Consider the following 22,605-nt stretch of genomic DNA (forward strand, 5'->3'; position numbering starts at 1 on the left):
TTCTCTCAGGGGTTGTACTTCTCCTGCCTTTTCCATTGCCTGCTGAAAATGCAATTAATTTCACTGTCCCACAGTCTTATCACCTTGGTGTTATTTTTATCTGTATCACTATTCCTTTTATTTGCCTTGTTACAATGCCTAGGTACCTCAGCCAAGATCAAGACTGTACAAATACGGCCTGAATCTGCCAGTAAAATATTGCAAATTCTAATGGAAAAGGCAGGAATAAGAACAGAGAAAGTGAACATTATTGTTTCAGTTTTACGTAGAAAACAAGACAGAGAGACTAAGGGAGATGTGCCTGCATCTAGAAGTCTGGTGCCAGTTTGAATGCCCCACGGTTCCCAAAAGAGACAGCAGAGGTGATGGCCACAGTCCTCCGGAGGCTGCTGGACACCCAGCTGGCGGTAGGACTAGCTGCTGTGTCTGGGGGACTGGATGCCTGCATTCCACCGGAGGTCACTTGCTCAAGGTTGTTCAAAGAGCGCATGGCAAAGCTGTGCTTGAACATAAATCCCATGAGCTCCACTTCACTGTCCCCATCACAAATTAATTCCTCTTTTCAGCTTCTTTTTTTTCTTTCTCCCAACCACCTACACTACTGCTGTTACGAAGCAGAATATCCTTTCCTGCTTTAAATTTTTCTTCTTTCTGTTTCGATCTTTGCTGTTGGCTCTCTGTTCTCTCGCTCAGCAGAAGGCTGAACGCCGCTTGGGTTGGATGCTGTGTTATATAACACTTACCACCCCCCCCTGCTCATTTGCTGGCATCTCCTCCCACCCCCAGCATGCCAAACAATGCTAATGTACGCTGAAACATGGGGATCGATAGCCTTTGCAATTTTATTTTAGCTAGTGTGCCAGTAAGCTGTTGGTAGACATGTAAACAGGTGATGTATTAAAAACCTCATGTCTATGACATACCCACTTGCAATCAGCTCTCCAAACTAATTACATATGTGTGAAAGAAAAATTCTTATAATTATACTAGATCTGTTAACCCTTTGAAGAGTCATGTTATACATTTATTTGGGGCGGATTAAGTAGAAAAGATTGACCTTAATTCTTAACACTATTATTCTCTATCGCCACATTGTTCTTTCTTTTCCTGTCATTAAGAAGTCATTCCATTTCTGTGTTGACATTTTTATCTTCTCTTTTTATCCTTTCCAAAAGCCATGTTATTTATTGATTTTTTGCTGACAAACAAAAGGATGAGAAAGAAAAATGGCATAATCCCCAGCAAACAGCAAATGGCAAGGGCACGCTGTATTCCTCTGATGCAGATGAGTAACCTTTTAGCATTCATTTCTCACTTCACTACTTTAGTTCCACTGTCTTTTCCTTCTGGTTCTGCTTTAGTTCTTTCCTAACCAGTATTTTGGACTCATCTGTTTGTTCTGACATGTCCTGTTTTGTTTTGTTTTTTGTTTTTTTTTCATGATTGCCCCTTCTTTCCTTAGAATTAGTTTATTTGATTAATTCTGTCTCCAGTTCTGTTTTTTTTCTCTGGCAACCTCTCACATATCACTTTGCTATGAAAAAATTATACATAGAAGAATTTCTTACCTTCACAGCATCCTGAAGTAATGTCACTGTCAGTGTGACAATTTTTGTCTTACATTACCAAATCTGGATGAATCCATGCTACTTACCTACTTCACAAACACCTTGTGAACAAAAGTAGTTTCAGGGTTGGAGCATCTTGTCCTAATGCCAAGCTTAATGGCCAGCACTGGCTTAGCTATTGCAGAGCTGTCAGAACAAAGGTTTTCGTGAGAATGGGAACTAGTGGATGATAAGAAAAGGTAGAATCGTAGAATCATAGGATGGTTTAAGTTGGAAGGGGACTTGAAGATCATGCAGTTCAAACCCCCCCTGCCATGGGCAGGGGCACCTTCCCCTAGACCAGGTTGCTCAAAATCCAGCCTGTCCTGAACAATTCCAGGGATGGGGCATCCACAGCTTCTCTGGGCAACCTGTTCCGGTGCCTCACCACCCTCACAGTAATTTCTTCCTCATATCTAATCTAAAACTGCTCTCTTTCAGTTGATAACACTACCTCTTAATCCACTATAGGAAGACAACCTCTGAATATGCGCTTTTTTAGAGCAATGCTGTAAACACAAGTGTTGTTTTGTCCTTAATGTATCTATCACTTGGCCTCCATAACACATGCAGACTGTAGGAGGACCGAAAGGGCTTGAACTGCACCTTGCCCCAGCTAGCGTGAACATCACTCTCCTGCAACATGGGGCTGCTGCTCCTGTGCAGATAGCATACCGCCTGAGCTGGCCTCCAGCCAGGCCGAGGGGCTGGACCAGGCCTTTGGTGCATGCTCAGCAAGCCTCTCCAGAGAGCTGGACAGCCACAGGGTCACAGGCCGACGAGTGCCGTTTTGGTTCTCTGTGCTTCTTCATTCTTCTGATAACATGCCCACACCAAGGAAGCCACTGCTATCAAAAGGTGGCTGGTGCGGGAGGTGGCTGAGCCATCCTGGTACACCCTCATCCTGAGGCCAGCTATGAAGCAGCCAGTGAAGAAGATGGGTGATTTCATCATACTTGGAATCTAAATGTGGCTGTGGAAGAGCATATGGCTTCGCAATTGTGTTTTGAAGTTTTATTTCTTTCTCTTTCCCAGTGCAGACAGTTGCTGTCATTTTCACGAGATGAAATGTGCACTGGTGTTATATTTGATGCTGAAATTCACAAATTCACACATACTTTCCTTTAGCAGCCCCAGCCAAACTTTAAAGAATTTCTAACCACTGTAGGTTCTTTTTTTTTTTTTTTTTTTAAGATATTTGATCATGATGCCTTTAGCAGATTTAATTTTGAAAACGAGGTGATGTAAGGAATTTTGGCAGAAGAAAAAAAGCCACCCACAAAAGACTAGGAGGACCACTGTTTCACACCCAGAGAACAACTGTTGCACATTGGTTCTGTTGAGCTTGTACAAGCGCGATCTTCTGCAATGAAAAACCCGGTAAAGTAAAAAGTCCTGTAGGTGCGTGTCCCTTCAGGGGCTGGGCCCTGCGCCGGGGTGCGGGGTGGCGGAGCCCCGCGAGCGCTGCCGTGCCGCCACCGCCCGCTGGGCCCGGGGCTTGTGCAGGGCCGAGGGGCGAGAACCGGCCCGCCGGGGCGCCCGGCCGGGGTCGGAGCCGCGGCCACGAAGGGAACGGCGGCGGCAGCGCTAAGCCGTGCCCGTGGGGGCGGGGGGGCGGCGGCGGCGGCGCCGGGGAGGCAGCCGCTGGGGCGCGGGGCGCACGGCGCTGAGGGGCGGGGGCAGGGCGCCGGCGGGAGGGCAGGCGCGGCCCCGCCGCCCGGGGCAGGGGCAGGTCTTGGCCCGGCCGGGCAGGCGCCGGCAGCCGCCGAGGGTGCCGGTGTCCCCGCCGGCCCGAGCGGGGATGGCCGCGCCGGTGCGGGGGAGGCGGGACCCAGTGACGGTCCCCGCGCGCGCTCTCCCGGGCGCTCGGGGGCGGCTGCCGCCGGCGGGACCCGGCCCGGCGCGTGCCGGACCTGCCCCTCCCTCCCGCCCCGCCCCGCCCCCCGCCCCGCCGCCCCCAGCCCCACGCACACGCACGCACCCACACACGCCGCCACCCACACGCGGTCACGCTCCCTCACACGCACACGCCGCCGGCGCGGCTCCGGAGCGCGGCGGAGAGAGGCGGCCGCGCCGGGTCACCTTCCCGGCCTCTGGCAGCGGGAAGGGCGCCCTCGCCGCCATCCGCCGCTTCGGGCCGGCCCGGCCCCGGGTGAGCGGATGCCCCGGGCCGGCGCGGGCATGAGCTGCGCAGAGGGGAGCGTCGTCCTCCCTCCCGGGGAGCCGCAGCCGGACCGCGCCGCCCCGCTGGAGCTGCCGGCCGCAGCGGGGGACGAGAGCGGGGACAGCCCGGAGGAGGGAGACAGCGGCGGCCCCAGCGCTGGCGAGGGCCGGAGGGGCGGCTCGGAGAGCGGCCGCGCCGAGGCGGGGGCCGCCGGCGGCGACAAACCCGAGACCCGCTCGGTGTGCAGCAGCGAGAGCGGCAGCGGCAGCCACCCCGGCGGGGCCGGCCCCATCTGCAAGATCTGCTTCCAGGGCCCCGAGCAGGTGAGGAGAGCGGGGCGGGCGGGCAGCTCCCCGCGCCCAGCGCGGACGGGCCGGTCCCCTCACCGCCCCCCGCCCCCGAGGCGGCATTGGCGGGGGCCGGCGGCGGGCGGGCGGGCGGCGGGGAGCGATCAGCACCAGGGACAGGGCTCGCCCCGCCGGCCCCGCGCCCGCCCCGCCGGCCCCGCGCCCGCCCCGCCGGCCCCGCGCCCGCCCCGCCGGCCCCGCGCCCGCCCCGCCGGCCCCGCGCCCGCCCCGCCGGCCGGGCTGCTGCCCTCTGCCGCCCTCGCCGTGCTGCCTGCCGAGCGCGGCCGGCGCCCTGGCGGGGACAGCCCTCCCCGAAGCGGGCGTTGCGAGCCTCAGCTGCTGTACGAGGCGGTGTGACAAACGCTTGGGGCAATTGTGAGCCGGCGCAGAGCTCCAGGACCGTTCCGAGATGTGTTATGGCTGGCTTGCACGCCGTGTAGTCTTCCTGCCATCACGCTCGCTGGCTGTCCCTTCGGGGACTTTAAACAATACGAATTTCTCAGGTGTCCATTAGACTTTCAAATGAGAGTGTTAGCTTACAGGTAGTGCTGGGAAGACCTCCAGGTATCTCCTCTGTCATTGCATTACTGGACACGATATCAGTGGTGGATCCGTAGCTAGCGTTTTGTAGCTTGTCTTGTCGTTTAGCTAAAAAAATATATCTTTCCGAGGAAAGAGAAAAGCTGGTTTATGTAATTCAGAAATATGTGAACTACTGGGGGAAGTATTTAGTTACATTATTTGGGGTGCTGCCAGGCTAGCTGGACAGTGCGGAGCCCGGCTCCAAGAGCACGGTTCTCTGACGTCACCCGTTTCTCTCCTAGCGATGACTGCAAATAACAGTTGGAACAATGCATGTAATCACTTTCAGTACCGTTTGAGGTATTTGAAAGGGCTAATGCTACTGTTGCTTGATGCGCAGTAATCTTTCACTTGTTTCACATATGTATGTGTACATGCATAGACAGTTCTCTGGCTTTGCCTCATTAGAAGCACTTAGACTTTTTAAGACAGTTTAATTTTTGAGTATATACATGCTTTTTCACGTATTAAAGTTTAGACCAGTTCATTGTTATACACCTATAAATATTTTGGTATTGAATGTGCAGGTACATAAAAGATTCCTTTAAAATGAATGTTTCTGTGTTGCCTTTTCAGGGTGAATTGTTAAATCCGTGCCGCTGTGACGGGTCAGTGCGATACACGCATCAGCTTTGCCTGTTAAAGTGGATAAGTGAAAGAGGGTCATGGACCTGTGAACTCTGCTGTTACAGATATCATGTTATAGCAATTAAAATGAAAAAGCCTTGCCAGGTAATTTGTTTGTTTGTTTTTAAAAATATGTCTTTCCAGTCATTTTTAAAATCAAAATGATTCTTAGGTTTATTTCAAGGTTTTTGGAAAATACAGTGGAAGAGCCTGTATACTTCACCAGTTAGCACTTGCACCCACTTGAAGTTAGCTTTAAGACCAGTCACTTATTAAAATGTGCAGTCGTTTGATTCTGTTACATTCTTCTAGCTTTTGGCTTGCCATAGAAATGGTCTTCAGAGTTTGATAAATTCTCTAATTAGATGTCATACTGAGACATGACAGAACAACTCAGATCTCCCTGATTCACTTTCTAAATTTTAAACATGCCTTCATAGTTTGTTAAATACTCAGTCAGAGGTTGTGAAATCAATTTTTCAATTGTGAAATTCATTTTTCAAGCTTTGGGTCCAGAGGAGAGAGGCAAAGAAGATTTCTGTTGCCTGTGTATTCATCTGTTGTAAAAAAGTAAAAGTGACTTTTCAGTCTTGGCACAATCCAGAGTAGCAAAATGCTCTGTTAAGTTTGTCCACCAATAGCTGTTTCAGAAGCTGAAACATGCAGTAACATTTTTCACAGCTCCCTTTTAATAGCATCACAACGTGCAGCTGGAAGTTAGAACATTATAGTGGTAGTGTGTTCAGGGAGAGGGGAGGGAAAACTCAAAGCTTCAGCAAATCTGTTAGGGAAGCCTTGATACCACTTTGCATATCAGAATTCTTTAGAGGCTTAAAATTCCATCCTAGAAATTGTATTTCATAAGATCGGAGGAACACATTTAGTAAGATAATTGAATCTTTTTCCAGTTTTGATTCTATGAGCTCAGCGTTGGTGGAGCTCTTGAAGGCCAGAGGATGCGGGCCATTCTTCTGTGCCTGCGTTTGATTGGAGTTTTATAGAAAACTTGGATGGGAATGGCAGTTGTGTGAGCATGATAAGCATTCCTTGGATGTAAGATAACTGACATATTTGCTTACAGCTGTTTAGAATAGGTGCAAGTACTTTCAGACCCAGTTTGACTTCAAGCTTCTCCTTCATGAATCCACAAAGGAAACCTTTTGATAAGCTTTCCTGGATAGAATCTTTATGATGTAAAAAAGTAATGGATTTGAAAATGCTCCAGAAAATGAAAGTTGTGGATTCTACATAGACTTTATCTGGTGGTTTGGCATGGGATTCTATTTGATCCTATTGGCTTATTTTAATCTTTAAAAAATCTTTATTTCTTGTATATCCAGAACAATCTCATCCTTGTCCTAGCAAAGGATATATTACCAACAGTTTGCAATGGTAGTCTCTGAAAATTGTTTTTTTGACAGCAAAGACCTGACACAGTTGCCTGCAAAGAGGCATCTAGTACTGTTCTGAGATGTCACAAGGTAGCCAAAATGCCTACACAGGATAGCAGATATGATGCAACTTATGACCTGGAACTCTGGAACTGCAGCTGGAAGCCAAGTGAGATTATAAAGGACCTCTGAAATGTCATTGGACACTTATCTGTGGACAACAGAACCAAGCCCCAGTTTGAAAAACAGCTATTAAATTTCTGTGGAAAACAAAAGCAAAGAAGAAAGAAAGCATCAGTAGGTGACACAGTAGACAACAATGTTTGGCCAAGCCAAAGCGAAGTACAAAGAAACTGAAGAACCAAAAGTTAAATGCCATTCTTTTCCTGAGTTATGGCACTTTTTGGGGAGGGGTGGGAACTAGATTCGTGTTTCTCTTTCAATAGCTTAAAAAGTACTTGATTTATTCTTAACCCCATCTTTCATTTTTAATGTAAATTATTTAAGTCTATCCTTTTTTATTCTTGAAAAAACAGCATGCAAAAACATTTCATGGAGTTGCATACTCAAATAATGTTAGGCATACATTCCTGACACCCAAAGGGTCATGCAGTACCTTTCTCATTTTCCTACACTGAATATTCCTTTTGTAGTTACAGAATCTAAAAGGAAGTCTCAAAACTGTGGCCATCTGTTTATTTTTATAAGGGTGATCAGTCTTACAATGCCCTCGCTCTTCTCCCATGTTGTTGAGTATGATAGTATTGGCCATTTTTAACAGCTGTCTTGATTTAAGCTTTTGGGCACGTTCTGATTCATTTGCTTGACTACACAAAAGCCTGTTTTAAGGTAACTTTTCGGCCAGGTTTGTTAGAAAGCTAAGGCCTAGACCATACAACACAGAAGCAGTTTACATCTTCATTGAGGTATTAATGTACTTTAAAGTTCCCAAGCAAGCAAGATTTCTTATATTACATTAGATACAATATTTGGACAGGAGTAGTTCACTCTCTCTACAGCTAGTAGTCTGCCTCAGTCCATGCTCTCAATCGCTACCAGTCTTTTACTTATTAGATCTGTGTAGGCAGTGTCATAAAAGAGAACAAGGATGCTGTTTCCCAAAATAACTTTTTCTATGCAGATTTACACTAGCTCCTCAGGTTTACTTTTGCATCATGTATTTATGGAATGGAACAATGCATAGGGAGTTAAGAATAGGAGATTTTTCTATGTTTTCTTCCAGTACACTGGAATAGATGTGAATATTCCATTTAATATCTAACATTTTCTATGGTTTCTGTTGCTTCATGGCAGGGAAAGTAATCCCAAAGGGGGGCCTCTTTGGAGGCAGTACATTCAAGGAACAAAATTTATTATGGTAAGTGACTATTCCAATAGAAATTTTTCCAGTGTCACTTTTTATATTTCAGCAACTACCACCTAATTCACTTTTAAGAGCCTGATCCTGGAAACGCATAGACTTTAAATATAGGAATAGGTCTTCAAACATAAAAAATAACAAATTAATCGATGGGCTAATAGTGGAGGTTGGGCATATAAACAAGTTGATGATGTTTGATACGGTGTTTCACAAAGAAATGCAGATTTGATTTTTTTTCAGTATCCTTCTCAGGATCTTATCAGAAAGACATTTAAAATTGCACTAGTCTTTTAATGGAAGCGCATGTTCATGTTGCTGGGCTTGCTCCTTACGGTGGGGTGGAATTTGATCCCATAATAGGCAAGGTTATATTAATAACTAGAACCCCTCCAAAACTATAATGAAGGGAGTTGGAATAAATATTGCTTTGATGGTTTGAGCAGGGAGTTTTGGAAGGTTTTTGAAACCACTTAAAAAAGAGGGACAAACTTTAAATGTCTGACTTGCAAGATAAACCCACTTAGAATTACATTTTAGATTAACAAAGAGAAAGAAAGCACAAGCAGAAATATTTTTATATTTGTTTGTTAAGCTCTATAATTTGCACAGATTTCCTTCCTAAAGGAAATGTAAACAGATTGCTTTATTGCTGCTTTTTAATTATTAAGCTGTTAGCAAATTAGTTCAGTAGGCTTGCAGTTAAGCATGAATGTATATGAAAGAATGTAAATTCTCTTGTAAGATTTGAAAATACTGTTTAAAGTGGAATATAGTCATACAAAGGCTGAGAAAATAGACTTTGGTGCTAAACCCGATCATTTCTATAAAGGTGAACAATAAAGATATTTAGAGAAAAGCCTTTTCCAGACTGTTACTGTAGTCTGTCATAAAATAGTATTCTGTTAGATGTTTAATATATCCTGTGCTTCTGTTCACTGAAACATTATATTCTGGTACTCTAGATGAACTGGACCCATTCCAAAAGTGATACAGTAGATTGGTGTGCTAATTTAAGAGCTAATTGTGTAGCAATTCAACACCTTATCTGACATCAGGAAAATCACAGAGCAGTTATTTTAAAAAGTAAATTCTTAATTATCAAGTCTGATTTCTTAATGTAGACAATAAATTAAGGTTGTACTTAGTATTATTTAAGCAAATATGTAGTTACTGGAGATGGAATGTGGCTCATGAGTTCAGTGGTTTTCAGTGGCCCAAATTGCGATTACTAACATGTGACATGTTCAGCATAAAAATTACTCTTGCTAACAGTTTTCATGAATTACAGGTTCAATTTTTCAACTCTTGTTAATGTAAGTAGCCCTCACTCATGTGAGTAATCTCAGTAGCATCAATTAGATAAGCATGAGCCAGACTATAGCAGACTGCGTGTACGTACATGCATGTTATATTAAAAAGTGCAAAAGTCAAGTTCTTCAGATACTTCAGTATGGAGGCCAGTGTCCAGAAAATATGCATAATGAATGTTTAGTAAATTGCTAATGACTCTGCTCAGTTGGATGAATGCATTTACTCTTTGTAGGCATAACTAAGAAGGGGAAAGGGAGAAGGCTCAAATCTCTAATTGTGCTTTTTAAACCACACTATGTACTAAACAACAATCTACTAATGTTGCTGCTGTTAAATTGCCTGTAATGAAGATCAGGAGAATACATTGTGCTGTTCAATATGTCAATGTACACAAAGAACAAAAAGGATTGTCCCAGTCTTGGACCATTTACAAAGAAGTTTGAACAAGGGGTAAGGGACAAGTCTATGGGGATATGTAAAACCAGCGGTGTCTGTACACTAACGATTTTTAACTATCATTGAGTTTTTGGCATCTCAAATGACATGAGTTTTAAGGTGCCTCTTGAAAAGAAAAGAATGAAGCTTTGCAGACACCCTTTGAGTGTGGAGGCTGTATGGAAGGGCTATTAGAAAATAAACCACTTGGCTGAGATAGGTATCGTGAACTGAACAGAAATGAGATTCATTATCTGACTAGTCATTAGAAGGTAATTAATATGGCATGAAAAGCCTGGAAGGACTTAAACAATCAAGTCAAATATTTTTTATTTGATGTGATGGGGAAGAGAGGATCCAGCATAGCAGAGAAAGAAGGGCAGTAACATGGTCAAAGTAGGAGACTAAAAAAAATTGTATTTGAAGCAGTCTTGTGGTTGCTGAGAAAATTACATTTGTCATGAGCTTAAAAGCTGTGTTACAGTAACTGAAACATAAGATGAAAGCGAGGATGAGAAATTAATTTTTAATGTATGAATAGTCTTAGATATGCTACATGGAAAGCACATGCAAGTTCTAGAAATACTGTGAACAGGCCGATTCAAATAGATATGTACATTTAATTCCTGGGTTACATGACAGATTCATAAATTGGAGGATGAATCTGTACTGCTTGAGGAAGGCTGGGGCATCAAAATCTTAGAGATTTTAATGAACTTAAATGTACGGTAAGATCTGTACAAAAGGTGTCAGAAGCAGACAAATGTTTTAGTTTTGAAAGGAGAGAGAAGTCTGAAACAGAAAAGTAGATTTGTCAGTCATTAGCATAGATACAGTAGCTGTACTCACACTTTTTTTTTTTTCCTAAGCACCTACTTTGGCCACTTCTAGGGAGGAGTTACTAGACTAGATAGACCTTTCAGTTTGATGCACTCTGAGTAGTTTCAGTAACATGCACTAGGTAGATGCTCGTGATCACGATCAGTTCTAAGTAGCGTGCTTGATGAGTCTAGAAGCAAAAGGATAGCAGGGCTGTTGAAGGGGCCAGTGGTGTCATTGTGGATTTTTTCTGTGGTGGGAAAGGCAAAATATATTTCCAGTGTACTTTCTGGGAAAAATCTCAAGGTAAATGAGAGACTGAAAAAGAGAGTTGGGGTAAGCAGGTGGATCAGGAGTAAGGACAAAATTATGTCACTGGTGTAAGGTAGAGAGAATATAGAAGAAGAGAGGACAGTAAAAAATTCATTACTGCTGGAAAGGACAGAAATGCAAAAATGGAAGGCATCAGAGAGAAAATGCTAAGGGGATGATGAATTTCATGTTGCATGATGTTATCTTTGTTTTCTTGTAATTAACACACAGAGAGACTCAGATAAATGGAATAGTCAGTTGAAAAATAAAGGCAACAAAGAGATGTGGAGACAAAAGTCAGTTAAGCTTGAGAAATAAATTTGGTTAGCCATTCAAGTGAGAGAACAAATTTGTCACGGAGCAAGTGAGCAGGCCACTGGTGTACTACTGGCATCCTAGGGCCAAAATATCTGGCTGGTAGCATACGGAGCTGAAAGAGTGCAAGATGAACATCACAGTGGAAAGGAGGAACAAGACTGTAGACTCTTTAGAAGGATGGAGAGAATTGCTAACTAATGACTAGTAAGAGGGAATGGGATGGAAGAATCATCAGTACCAACCAATGATCTGAAAGTCATGAAATAATGAAGAGTCATATGTGAATAAATGAACTGATTCTGTCAAAGTCATACCACAGTGAGAGTTTAGTAGGGATAAAGAAGAGCTAATAACAAAAGGCTAGATACAGACCTAGGTGAAAAGCTAATCAAAACAATGAACAGCCATTTGTTGACTATGAACACTGAAGCATAATTGTAAGTCTGATAAAGAGAGATTATATTCATCTGAGGGGTCACAGCAGTCATCAACATAGGAGTTGAAGCCATCAGGAAGGAACATGGGAGATTATAAAGAGAGTCAAGAATTGAAACTGGAAAGATGAAGTAGAAAGGGATTAAGTGCACAGAAAATAGAAGCTTGAAAGAGGGGACCGATTTTGTATTAGAGTCCTATATGAAAGAACGGAGAGTGATGAAGGGGGCGAAGATTTAGGTCAGAACTGCCCAAACTTGGAAACCAACTGTTTGAAACCTATGATTCAGTTAAGAAACTTAGATATTTCTAGTCTAGTTGGGATTTTAATATTGTCTGGCAAAACTTAGGCTTTCTTGCTGGTTGGAAGGGACCAAGATGGAAACAGTGATCTAGAAGGTGTAGTTAATATCTGGGATTTTGCGACAATGGTTGGAGTGCCACCAACAAACACCTGAGATCTGCTTTCCTGATTCTCTGTGTGTTCACACTTTGCTAGGTGGAACATTTGGTCAAAAATGGCATCTCAACTGATAGAACTCAGGAAATCTGTTATTTTTGTCAGAGCATCAGCTATAGCATGCAGGGAGATAGGCGAGCCACTCCGGTGCTCACATCTGCCTATTTAAGATAGGGGATTACCACTAAAATAATTAGGCAAAGAAATGGTGATTATGGCATAGAGAACAATTTTGTACTAACGTGTACAGTGATTTTAAACTAGTTCTCTTACTTTCACTTAGGCAGTTCTTTGGACTTCTAAAGTATATACTAAGGTAATCAAATACCTACACAAAAACAGAGCCTGTTTTGAAGGTATGTGGATGCCTGCCCCTCTTATGTTATTCTTTTACTTCCCATAGCTTATTAAAAAAGCAATTGTTTCTTGTTTTAACCTGTGGAATGCCTAAGTTGTGCTCAGGGCAGTTTGACTGCTTGAACAGTGTGAAACAACAGTTAGCACATTCTAAAGTGTGAACTGTACTTGGAAATAAAGTTTTGATTACAAGTGTCATCCTGATCCAGTAGTAAGGTATATAGATATAGATTTTAAAAGTGTCATTAACTTGGTGTATTAAATAGTGGATTAAGTTGGATTCCTTTGCACCTAAGGTTTTCATGGAGCAAAATGACTAGCATGAAACATGGTGCCAGGCTGTTATTTGGAGTAGGTTTTCAAAATATCTTGAGTAGCAGTTATTACTGGAATTATAAGGATAAACAATGTATGTACAGCAGATGCCATTAGAAAAATACATCCAAAAGTAAAGGGCAGTGTGAATGGGAATCAAGATTGCTACATATACATAGTTACTGCCATTTTAAATGCTTAGGCTATCTAAGTAAAAATGCAAGGCTTAAGATATCTTAAGGGACCTGCTTTGAGGAACCTTTGAGTTCCTGGGTTTTGTAATTTTTTTGTCTGTTTGATTGGATACTTTACCAACAACTTGATCTTCTAGCCTAAAATTGATGAGATTTATTTAGTGATGAATGATTTGTGAGTTTTTCAGATGCAAATTTTCGTCTTTTCGTCTTATGTCCAAAATCCTGATTATTCAGGTCTTTAATTCCTATCAACAGAGACTAGTGAAAAACTTTGTAATCAAGCACTGGTTGTTCCAGCATGCTGCTTCTATTAATATGAAAACTTGTTAATAAATGCTAGTGTACTGCTTTTATACCTCTTGTCTATGATTCCTTAGCTCATGCTTATTTGACAATGTAAGTAGCCGGCCCTGAGCTCCAAGTACTGTCATAACCTCCTGACTTCTCTACCAGTCATGCTACGTCAACTGTGAAGTGCCACTGTAGTCTTTTCCACAACTGAAATTTGTCAAAGAAAGTTTTATTAAATTCATTTTGAAACTTCCTTTTAATGCTTCTTGGGTTTGAATGTTGGTCAGTTTGCATTGGACTTCAGTGCTTCATCTGAATGACTGACAGTTGTGCTAACATACTTCTTTCTTAAAGTGTTCAACTGGGGAGACAGCTTTTACACCTATTGCACTTCGATTTTTTTTAAATGTTTGTCCCATATATAGATTCAAATTGGATATTTAGTATTCAGTGAAGTCTTTCTTACTGCTTCAGCAATGTGCAGAGGGCAGCCCCTTCCTCCTTTCATGCCAGCAGTGCAACAGCGAAAGAACAATTTGACCTCAGTTCTTTTGAAGTATTTGTCTGAGTCAGAGCACTCTCATTGTGAGTTTTGCCTGCATGACTTTTTCCATAGGGTTCTTTGCTTTTCGTTTTAAACTATTTCATCTTTCCCTTTTATTTTCTTTATTTCTACGTTTCTTTTTCCTGCTTCTTTTGTTTACATTTCAGTAAAGCTGATGGAGAATGACTATTCCAGTTTTAGCCACATGCTGTTTCCTTTCTCCTTATTATTCTGCCCACCGTGCTCCACACCCCACCCCCCCACCCCCACCCCCCATGTTTTTGCATATTTTTCTAGCAGTGCCTTCCCTCCAGGGCAGTCTTGAATTTTGCCATTTCTGTGATAAGCAAATTTCCAGCACAGGAATACATCATATTGATACCCAAATAAAGTATATTACTGGATGGAGGCTATTTCCTGAGCTAAAGCTAGGGCTCATTTCTCATGTCTTTTATGCCCAAAGAACAGATATAATAAAAAAATAATTCCTAGTAGTTTCAGAAAGTCATGAACCTTACCATCAAGATGAAATACTTGGTAGCTTCATGTGTATTTAGCTATTTTGCTAATGCTGGAAGAGTATTCCAAGTGCTAAAAGGATATTTAAAAAGGCAAATTCCATAAAATTGGCATCCAGGAAACAGTATCTGTAGGAAATAAGAATAAACTTCAGTATGCCTTCTCTCCTTTCATATTAAGGAAGCTCCCTGTGCTCACCAGGCAAGAACAGACAGACAGTCTACTTCTTAATGGAATGCTTTATGTATCTCTCATTGCTATTATCTAAGCAATCTGCAATTTACAATCTACTATAACTTGTGGTTACTCCCAGCACATTGTGTTCCTCCTTGGATGACTAAATTCTGCATCTCAATTTCAGAGCTGCTTGAAAGAATCAGCATAACACTGATGTGAGCTCACTGTTTCATATCGGAATAATATGAATAGAATATAAGAGTCTTACGCTTCCAGCCTTTTCCTGCACTTGCAACACTGTCCTCCACATAAATTCCTTCTTTAGCGACCATGAGAATCATCAGAAGCTCCATTCAGCGTCACCTTCCCAAAAGGACAATTTGCCTGTATTTAAATGTACAATGATAACTTTAAATTCTGCTGAGGCTTTATGAAGAGGGTCACTTTCTCCTCCAGTAGCATTTACAGAGTATTGCGTATCATCTCATTGCTTTCTGGGTGCTTGCACCAAATAGAAGTTTGATTAATTACTGATGCCTTCTGATATCTGTCAAACTTCAGGGAAAGGTCTTTGTATCGTCTACTGCTCAGTGGATGATAAGGAGAAGATCATCAAATGCATCTTCGGGATTTCAAAATCTTCTGCTTCAGTTTGCCCTTTCCTTCCTATAGCCTTGCATAAAAGATCTAGAAAATACATGAAATTGATGAGTATTCTAGGGAAATGTACCTGCTTCAGAGTTTCTCCACTGAGAGTCAATATTGTTACCATGTAATTGAATGTATAGAAATTTGTGGAAAAGCTGCTGTGCGTTCATGGGGGAGAGTTTATGGCTGTGGGGATTTGAGAAACTTCTTTTTCCTCTGGGCCTTTCCCTCAGGCTTTTGTAGATATGTCACTGATACAATCGTTGTGAACCTAGCCACTTCAGTCTTCTAGCCTAGCCTATTTCAGAAGAGAAAGTAGTTTCAGTAGTTTAAAGTTACTCTGTGATGTCTTGGTATTTATCACGTGACACAAGTGAATCCTTTTCTTCATGGTACAACTGTCATGCATCAGGTCCTCATGATAACCTTAAAGGTTCCTTTCTTCCTCATTTGGGTCCAGAGGTACAGGCTTCAAGTCTGTTTACTTAAAAATCACCTAGTATTTCCACAGTCATATGCCCTCTTGGACCCTGCATATCTCAAGTGTGACTAAGAAGCCATGCCTTTGTCCCAGCGTCACTCTCTCCTTCCTTTCCATCTTTTCTTAACTCTGCTGATGAATTGGCCGGGTTATCTAAGTACTGAACCATTGCTGCTTCTGATATATGAATTCTTAAGGATGTGACCCTTAGTTATGACATTAAATTTCTCACTATTTCTCTACTCCCCCCAGTAACTATACTGACCACTCCTTTTCCAGTATTGCGACAGAAGTCAGGAAGATTCTTGGGATAGAGACCTGCTTCAGGAGGAGTTACACTGTCTTTTTCTTTTTTTTTCTTTTTTCTTCTGGTAATCAAGGCTTAATTCAATTCACTTTAGGGGAATCATAAAATCATAGGATGGTTTGGGTTGGAAGGGGACTTCTTAAAGATCATCTAGTTCCATCCCCCGCTGCCATGGGCAGGGACACCTTCCACTAGATGAAGTTGCTCAAAGCCCCATCCAGCCTGGCCTGAACGCTTCCAGGGATGGGGCATCCACAGCTTCTCTGGGCAACCTGTTCTGGTGCCTCACCACTCTCACAGTAAATAATTTCTTCCTCATATCTAATTTAAATCTACCCTCTTTTGGTTGAAAACCATTAAACCTCATCCTCTCACTACACTCCCTGATAAAGACTCCCTCCCCATCTTTCCTGTAGGTCCTCTTAGGAGAAAGAAGGTTTTGTAGAATGTTTTATGATATGAAAAAGAAAATTACTTTATGTAGTTAAATGACTTCATTTACAAACTCAGATTAATTTTGGAATTTGCATTGCTCTGAAGGGGTGATTAATTTGCATCTCATGATTATTTTTATTAATAAAACAAAGGACTTTCTGAAAATTTCTGTATGTGCTAGAAGGCCGCTATCCAACTGCTCAGTCAGTCTGTGGCACTCAGCATTTCTGCAGGGTGTTGTGTGTCCAGAATAGCAGCTGCTTAGCTGCCTGCTGGAGAATTCCACCACTGGACTTAGTTAACGTGTTGGCTGAGAGCCTGAGCTGTTTCACTTAGGTGGACCATGAGCAGGCATCCAAAAGTGGCATTCTAAAAAGCTGTTCTTCTATTGGAAAGTTGCTGACGCTTGTTTTCACAGTCACCAAAAATACCAACCTTTCTCCTTCAGCACTGAGGCTGCCCACTCATTCCCAGTTCCCTGACTGGAGAAATGATGATTCCTTCCTTTGATCTCTCCCTTACGATCCAATATGAGTTAAGGCCAATACAGCAGAAAGGGTTCTTTTCACTACAGCACGGCAAAAGTTGTCTGTTGTTGGTGTCAGAATACTGGCCATTTTCCTGATTTTTTTTTCATATAATTTTTTTGGATATTGAGCCATTGACAATATTCTCTACTTCAGAGCTGGATTCTGGGTAAGTTATTAACAGTCAGCCAAGTCTGACTGGGCAAACCTACCTGGAGAAGAGTATTAGGTCCTCCCCTTCCCATATCTGAGCCAGTTATCTCTTCGCGTGCTTTGAGCTATGAGATCTTATACTAGTTATTTCACAGTGCTGAGACATGTTGCATTCTCTCTGTCCGCACTCACCAGTCTTAGATGCCCTGCGTTTTCTCATCTTACAGTCTTGATGTTTCTCAGAGTCTAGTGAGTGAGTGAGAATTCCATCTGAAGTGGAGAAACCTTCCCTGCTTTTTTCATTAGGCATCATCGTTGTAAGGATGAGGTGCTTACAAACTTTGGATATCAATAAATTTTTGTCTTACTACAATGGCAGAACCAGGGCCATTTGAAGATCTACTTGCCTGTTTCTGTCCATTTCAGAGAGGTCAAAAAGGGCATGGTCTATGTGCAAAAATTTTTCCAAGTGGATAACAACTTGTTTCAGGGCTTATATCCTATACGGCTATGAAGATGTTTTTCCAAGAGTGCCCTGAATAATTCCATCAGAGCTCAAGTGTTATTGTTAATATTGTTAAGGAATCCAGAAATAGTGCTGACTGTAGGACAGAGCAATCTGAGAGCTGCTGTTCTGAAAAGACCAATACCTCCGTCATACATAATATGACTATACCAATACCTCCAACATACATACAACACAATAGTCGCGAGTCAAGAAAAAGTGACTGTGTTTATAGACATAAACTTGAACAACAATTTGCAGAAGAGTAAGTGGTTCTTTGATAAGCATGTTTTCCATATGGACAGCACATATATATCTTTCATTCTCTCAAGTGATTCTTATATTTGAGAGAAACTGGGGGTATTTTTATTTTTATGTCTGCATTTGTACTGCAAGAGATGGTACACTGTTTATGTGTAAGTCATATAAGCACCATTAAGCCAAGAACAATTTATAGTTCAGGGGTTTTCAAACACAATGATATTAATAAATACTGCAGTTTTTGATATTCTAACCATTGCTTCTTGCAGTACTATGAATTCCGATGCACAACATAAGTCAGAAAGCTAGGTATTTTCAGTGTTCAAAAGCATATTGTGCTATTTAATGTAATTACTCCAAGGGATTTCAGACATAGTCATGATATGATTAGATAGAAAAATAGCGTTTCTGGTGTTGCGTAGACTATAAAGGCAACTATTTTCTTTTTTTACAGATAGAACTATCATATTTGATGATACTTAGTATCTAAATTAGTTGCTGTAATTAAACACTACATTTTAGATGTTTCCAGATCTTAAAAATGGAGTCTTACAAGTAACTGGGTGATCAAAATCATGGCTACCCCAAACTATTAGAAAAAAATTGATTACTCATTCAAACAGCAGTACCTACTACTCTGTAGTTTTTATAAAGTCTGTAGTTTAGTGATTATGTAGCAGTACCTGAGAAAACTAAGGCAAATTACTTTTAAAATTTTGCTGTTTAGATTTTTAAATTAATAACTTAATTATTATTGCTGACTGTAGTAAACATACACTTATAAGAATTAATATAATGTATCATGCATCTTTTTATATGAAGTTTTAATTATACATAATATGAAATGTATAAAACAATTACAATAAATAAGTTAAAGTTTCTATTGGGCCAAATTTTCAAGCAGTATGTATTTAACATATTCAATTGCACAGTCTAAAATTTTATAATTACGACTACATTGTCTTCAAGTGAAGATTTATTGCTAATTTAATTGATTACAGAATCAATTTAATTGATTCACTAATATAATTAATTACATTCTAATTGACTTTTAGAGCAGGCTCTGCCAGAATATGTACAAGCCAGAACCCAGGATTGTTGTCTTCGTAATTACATGCTAGTAAATAACACATTGGTATCCTGCCTTTAATACATTATCATCCTGCCTTGTAACCTTCACCCAAGATACACATAATCTTGCTTAGGGATTAGACAAGGCAGCAACCTTACCTCTGAACTCAGGATATGTTTCTTTAGTCTTTTTCTTGCCCCCCCAAGTCTGGTTTCCTTTGTTTTATATCTTACAAAGCAGCTCATGAAATCAGAATTGTCTCTTCCCCCATGTTGTGCATCTTCGAGATCTTCAAATGAAAATTCTGATCCCATTCTGTGAATTATTTTTTGTTCAGGGCCAAAAAGGTCAGAGGCCAGTATTTGTACTCAGTTGTTTTCTGGTGAGGTTGTACCCTTCACTGCTGAAACACATCATTGCCGTATAGCAATAAGAAGACCAGACAGTGAAGGCACTTCTTCAGATCCTGTGCCTAACCAGGGGTACAGAGTTGTTTTGTGCCAGAATTGTTGTGATCTCCCCGATTCTCAGCTGTGAATATTGTTGCCGCAGGATGCAGGGGAATCCAGTGACAAGAGATGGTGATACACTACTTGAATTTCATGTCTTTGGTTTCATAGACTGCCTAGAAGCAGATAGTGGAAAGCAGTAAGTACTGTGTACTTTAAACAAAATGTTGGTAATTGATGCTTTACAACTTCTTAACTCTCCTTATCCAATTGAATTTGTTCGTACATCTACATTCTTTGGCTCCATCATCTAACCATCAATTTGTGGTTGGAAAAACACATTCATACTTAGCGTTTTCTACTCCTTTTACATTACTTAAATGCTTGAGAAGAGCTTTCTTTCAGTCTCAGTGAACTGGGAACTTTGAACTATAAAATTCCAACTGCATGGCATTTCTTCCACCTTCACATAGTTTATATGGTTCTTTTCCAGAAAAGGCCTTTCCATGGCCTATTTTTCAGCATCCAGAACCCACTGAAATAGGCCAGAGTCAGAGGTCGTTCCTGATGCTTTGCACTATACTAAAATCTCCCTACTCATCCCTGTGGAGGTGATGTGAATAATCAATTTCATTTGCTTTGTCTTCGGTTCAGTGAACATCTATGTATTGTATGGGAACTGGAAGTGTTCCAATAAATTACTTGGAAGGATTTCCACTATTGAATATCCCGAATACCACATAAATCTCAGTTATTAAAATAGTATCTTTAGAGATGAAGTTTAAAACCTTGCTTGAACTCAGTTGAACAATGGGTTTGAGTCAGGGTCTCTAAAGTACCAGTGCTTCCTCTTGTATGGGTTGTAAAAATTATTTAATTATTCATAGAGTCAAAAAGACAGAGAATGAATAGCCTGCACTTTCAGGAAATCCAGTTAGCAGATGAAATGTGAGTTTCAGTAAATGAACTGGAATTAGTACTTAAATACTTTCAATGAGGTTGACAAGAAGACATCATCAGGAATGATCAAGAACAGATGATCACTCTACATACTGACTGGTGGCCAGGGCATTTTTTTTAGAAGAGGTTAGTTCTGTCCCTCCATGCTGAGCAATTTTTTTTTTTTTTTTTTTACACATCTTTAGTGAATGCATTAATATCATGAGCTGCACAAACTTATCCTCATGCTCAGAATCTTTTTTTTAGTTAAAAGTATTCAAAAGTTTCAGCTAGAATTTAGCTAACAGCTCCTTTCCCGGGAGGGAAGGAAAAAGGAACTCCAGAATCCTTTCTGATACCATCTGTTTCTGTCCAAAGAGAAGTACGGAGTTGTATAGGCACAACATGGTTAACCCTCCTAAATGACTAAGTGGCATGAAAATTGTTAATATGTCCTTCACACAGCTGATTTATAATCTTGCTGAGATACTTCCTCTGAGTAATTAGCATGAATAGTTGTTTTTTCTCAGTGTTCTTCCAGCAATGCGGACCTATCCATAACATGACAGTCTATGCTTGAGCTGTTTTCAGTTTAATTTTGCAGGTCATCTTTAAGTTGCAGAGAATGCAACAACCATGGCAGGCTTTCATTTCCTCCATTCATTCATATTTAATTTCAAGATAATGCTGTCAAGAGTACAGCTAGGTTGCAATGAAACTCAGTATTTCCACTGAAGCTGCAGTAGAAATTGAACAGTTCCTGCTTTACAGTAGGAATAGTATTTATTCTCATAGAGTGGTAGTTTTCATTCACTGGCTTTCCCAAATATAAACATGTCCATGGAACGTTCAAAATACTGACAAACTTAAGCCATTAAGCTAAACTTAGTTGGTTAGAGTCTCATACGAGTCAAAAGCTTAGTTGAAAACAGTTCACTTTAACCTTACATATTTCTCACATATACATCTCTATAACACACCATAAGTATTAATTATTTTGTGATATGTATTTTGGGCAGAATTTGATCCTGGTGAATTCAGGCAATTCTTAATGAAAAGCAGAAATCAGGAAGTAGAAAAAATACTACTTTGTGCAGATAGGACATTTGACAGGTTTCATATGCTTTTGGGTGTTGAGAGTATTATATTAGTGACTGTGGAATGATGCCTGATTTAAGTATGCTCATTACTAAAGGGCCAGCCTTTCTTTTGACACTGGATAGAATTACAATCCTTATTCTGATAGACCCGAGGGTTAACACACAGGATTAATATACTTATTTTAATCATCAGGAGTTGATGTTTCTAGAAACTCTGAATGCCTCAATGTGGAGAGGAAGTTCACCTCCATCTACTGTTAAAACTAAATACCCATGTTCTGTCTCTAAAAGAGTGAAAATTATAGAATCATAGAATTGTTTAGGTTGACCTTTAAGATCATCGAGTGCAACTGTTAACCTACCACTGCCAAGTCCACCACTAAGCCATGTCCATAAGTGCCACATCTATGTATCTTTTAAATACTTTTAGGGATGGTGACTCAACCACTTCCCTGGGCAGCCTGTTCCAATGCTTAACAACCCTTCCGATGAAGAATTTTTTCCTAATATCCAAACTAAACCTCCCCTGGCACAATTTGAGGCCATTTGTTCTTGTCCTATCACTTGTTACTTGGGAGATGAGACCAACACCCACCTCACTACAGCCCCAGTATGTAGTTCAGGTAGTCATGGAGGGTGATAAGGTCTCCTCTCAGCCTCTTTCTCCTGGCTGAACAACCCCAGTTCCCTCAGACACTCCTCACAAGACTTGTGCTCCAGACCCCTCATCAGCCCCGTTGCCCGTCTCTGGACACGCTCCAGCGCCTCAGTGTCCCTCTTGCAGTGAGGGGCCCAACACTGACCACTGCATTGGAGGTGCAGCCTCACCAGTGCCGAGTACAGGGGACAATCCCTTCCCTTGTCCTGCTGGCCACACTGTCTCTGATACAAGCCAGGGTGCTGTTGGCCTTCTTGGCCACTGGGCACTGCTGGCTCATGTCCACCCAGCCATCAGCCAGCACCCCCAGGGCCTTTTCCCCCAGGCAGCTTTCCAGCCGCTCTGCCCCAGGCCTGTCACATTGCATGGGGCTGTTGTGACCCAAGGGCAGGACCCGGCACTTCTCCATGTTGAGCCTCATACAATTGGCCTTGGCCCATCAATGCAGCCCATCCAGTCCCCTCTGCAGAGCCTTCCTACC

General features: G+C 41.7%; 1 protein-coding gene across 1 annotated transcript in view; it reads left to right on the forward strand.

The window, feature by feature from the left end:
• The first annotated feature begins 3,577 nt into the window (after positions 1–3,577).
• The window catches only part of MARCHF11 (membrane associated ring-CH-type finger 11), a 36,309-nt gene continuing 17,281 nt past the window's right edge, over positions 3,578–22,605 (forward strand). Inside the window, exons 1-2 of the mRNA XM_056333817.1 lie at positions 3,578–4,094; positions 5,277–5,432. Coding sequence (XP_056189792.1) covers positions 3,768–4,094; positions 5,277–5,432 — 483 coding nt within the window. The 5' untranslated portion in view covers positions 3,578–3,767. The remainder of the gene's footprint in view (positions 4,095–5,276; positions 5,433–22,605) is intronic.

This window comes from Falco biarmicus, chromosome 3, assembly GCF_023638135.1.
Source record: "Falco biarmicus isolate bFalBia1 chromosome 3, bFalBia1.pri, whole genome shotgun sequence".
NCBI classification, from domain to species: Eukaryota; Metazoa; Chordata; class Aves; order Falconiformes; family Falconidae; genus Falco; species Falco biarmicus.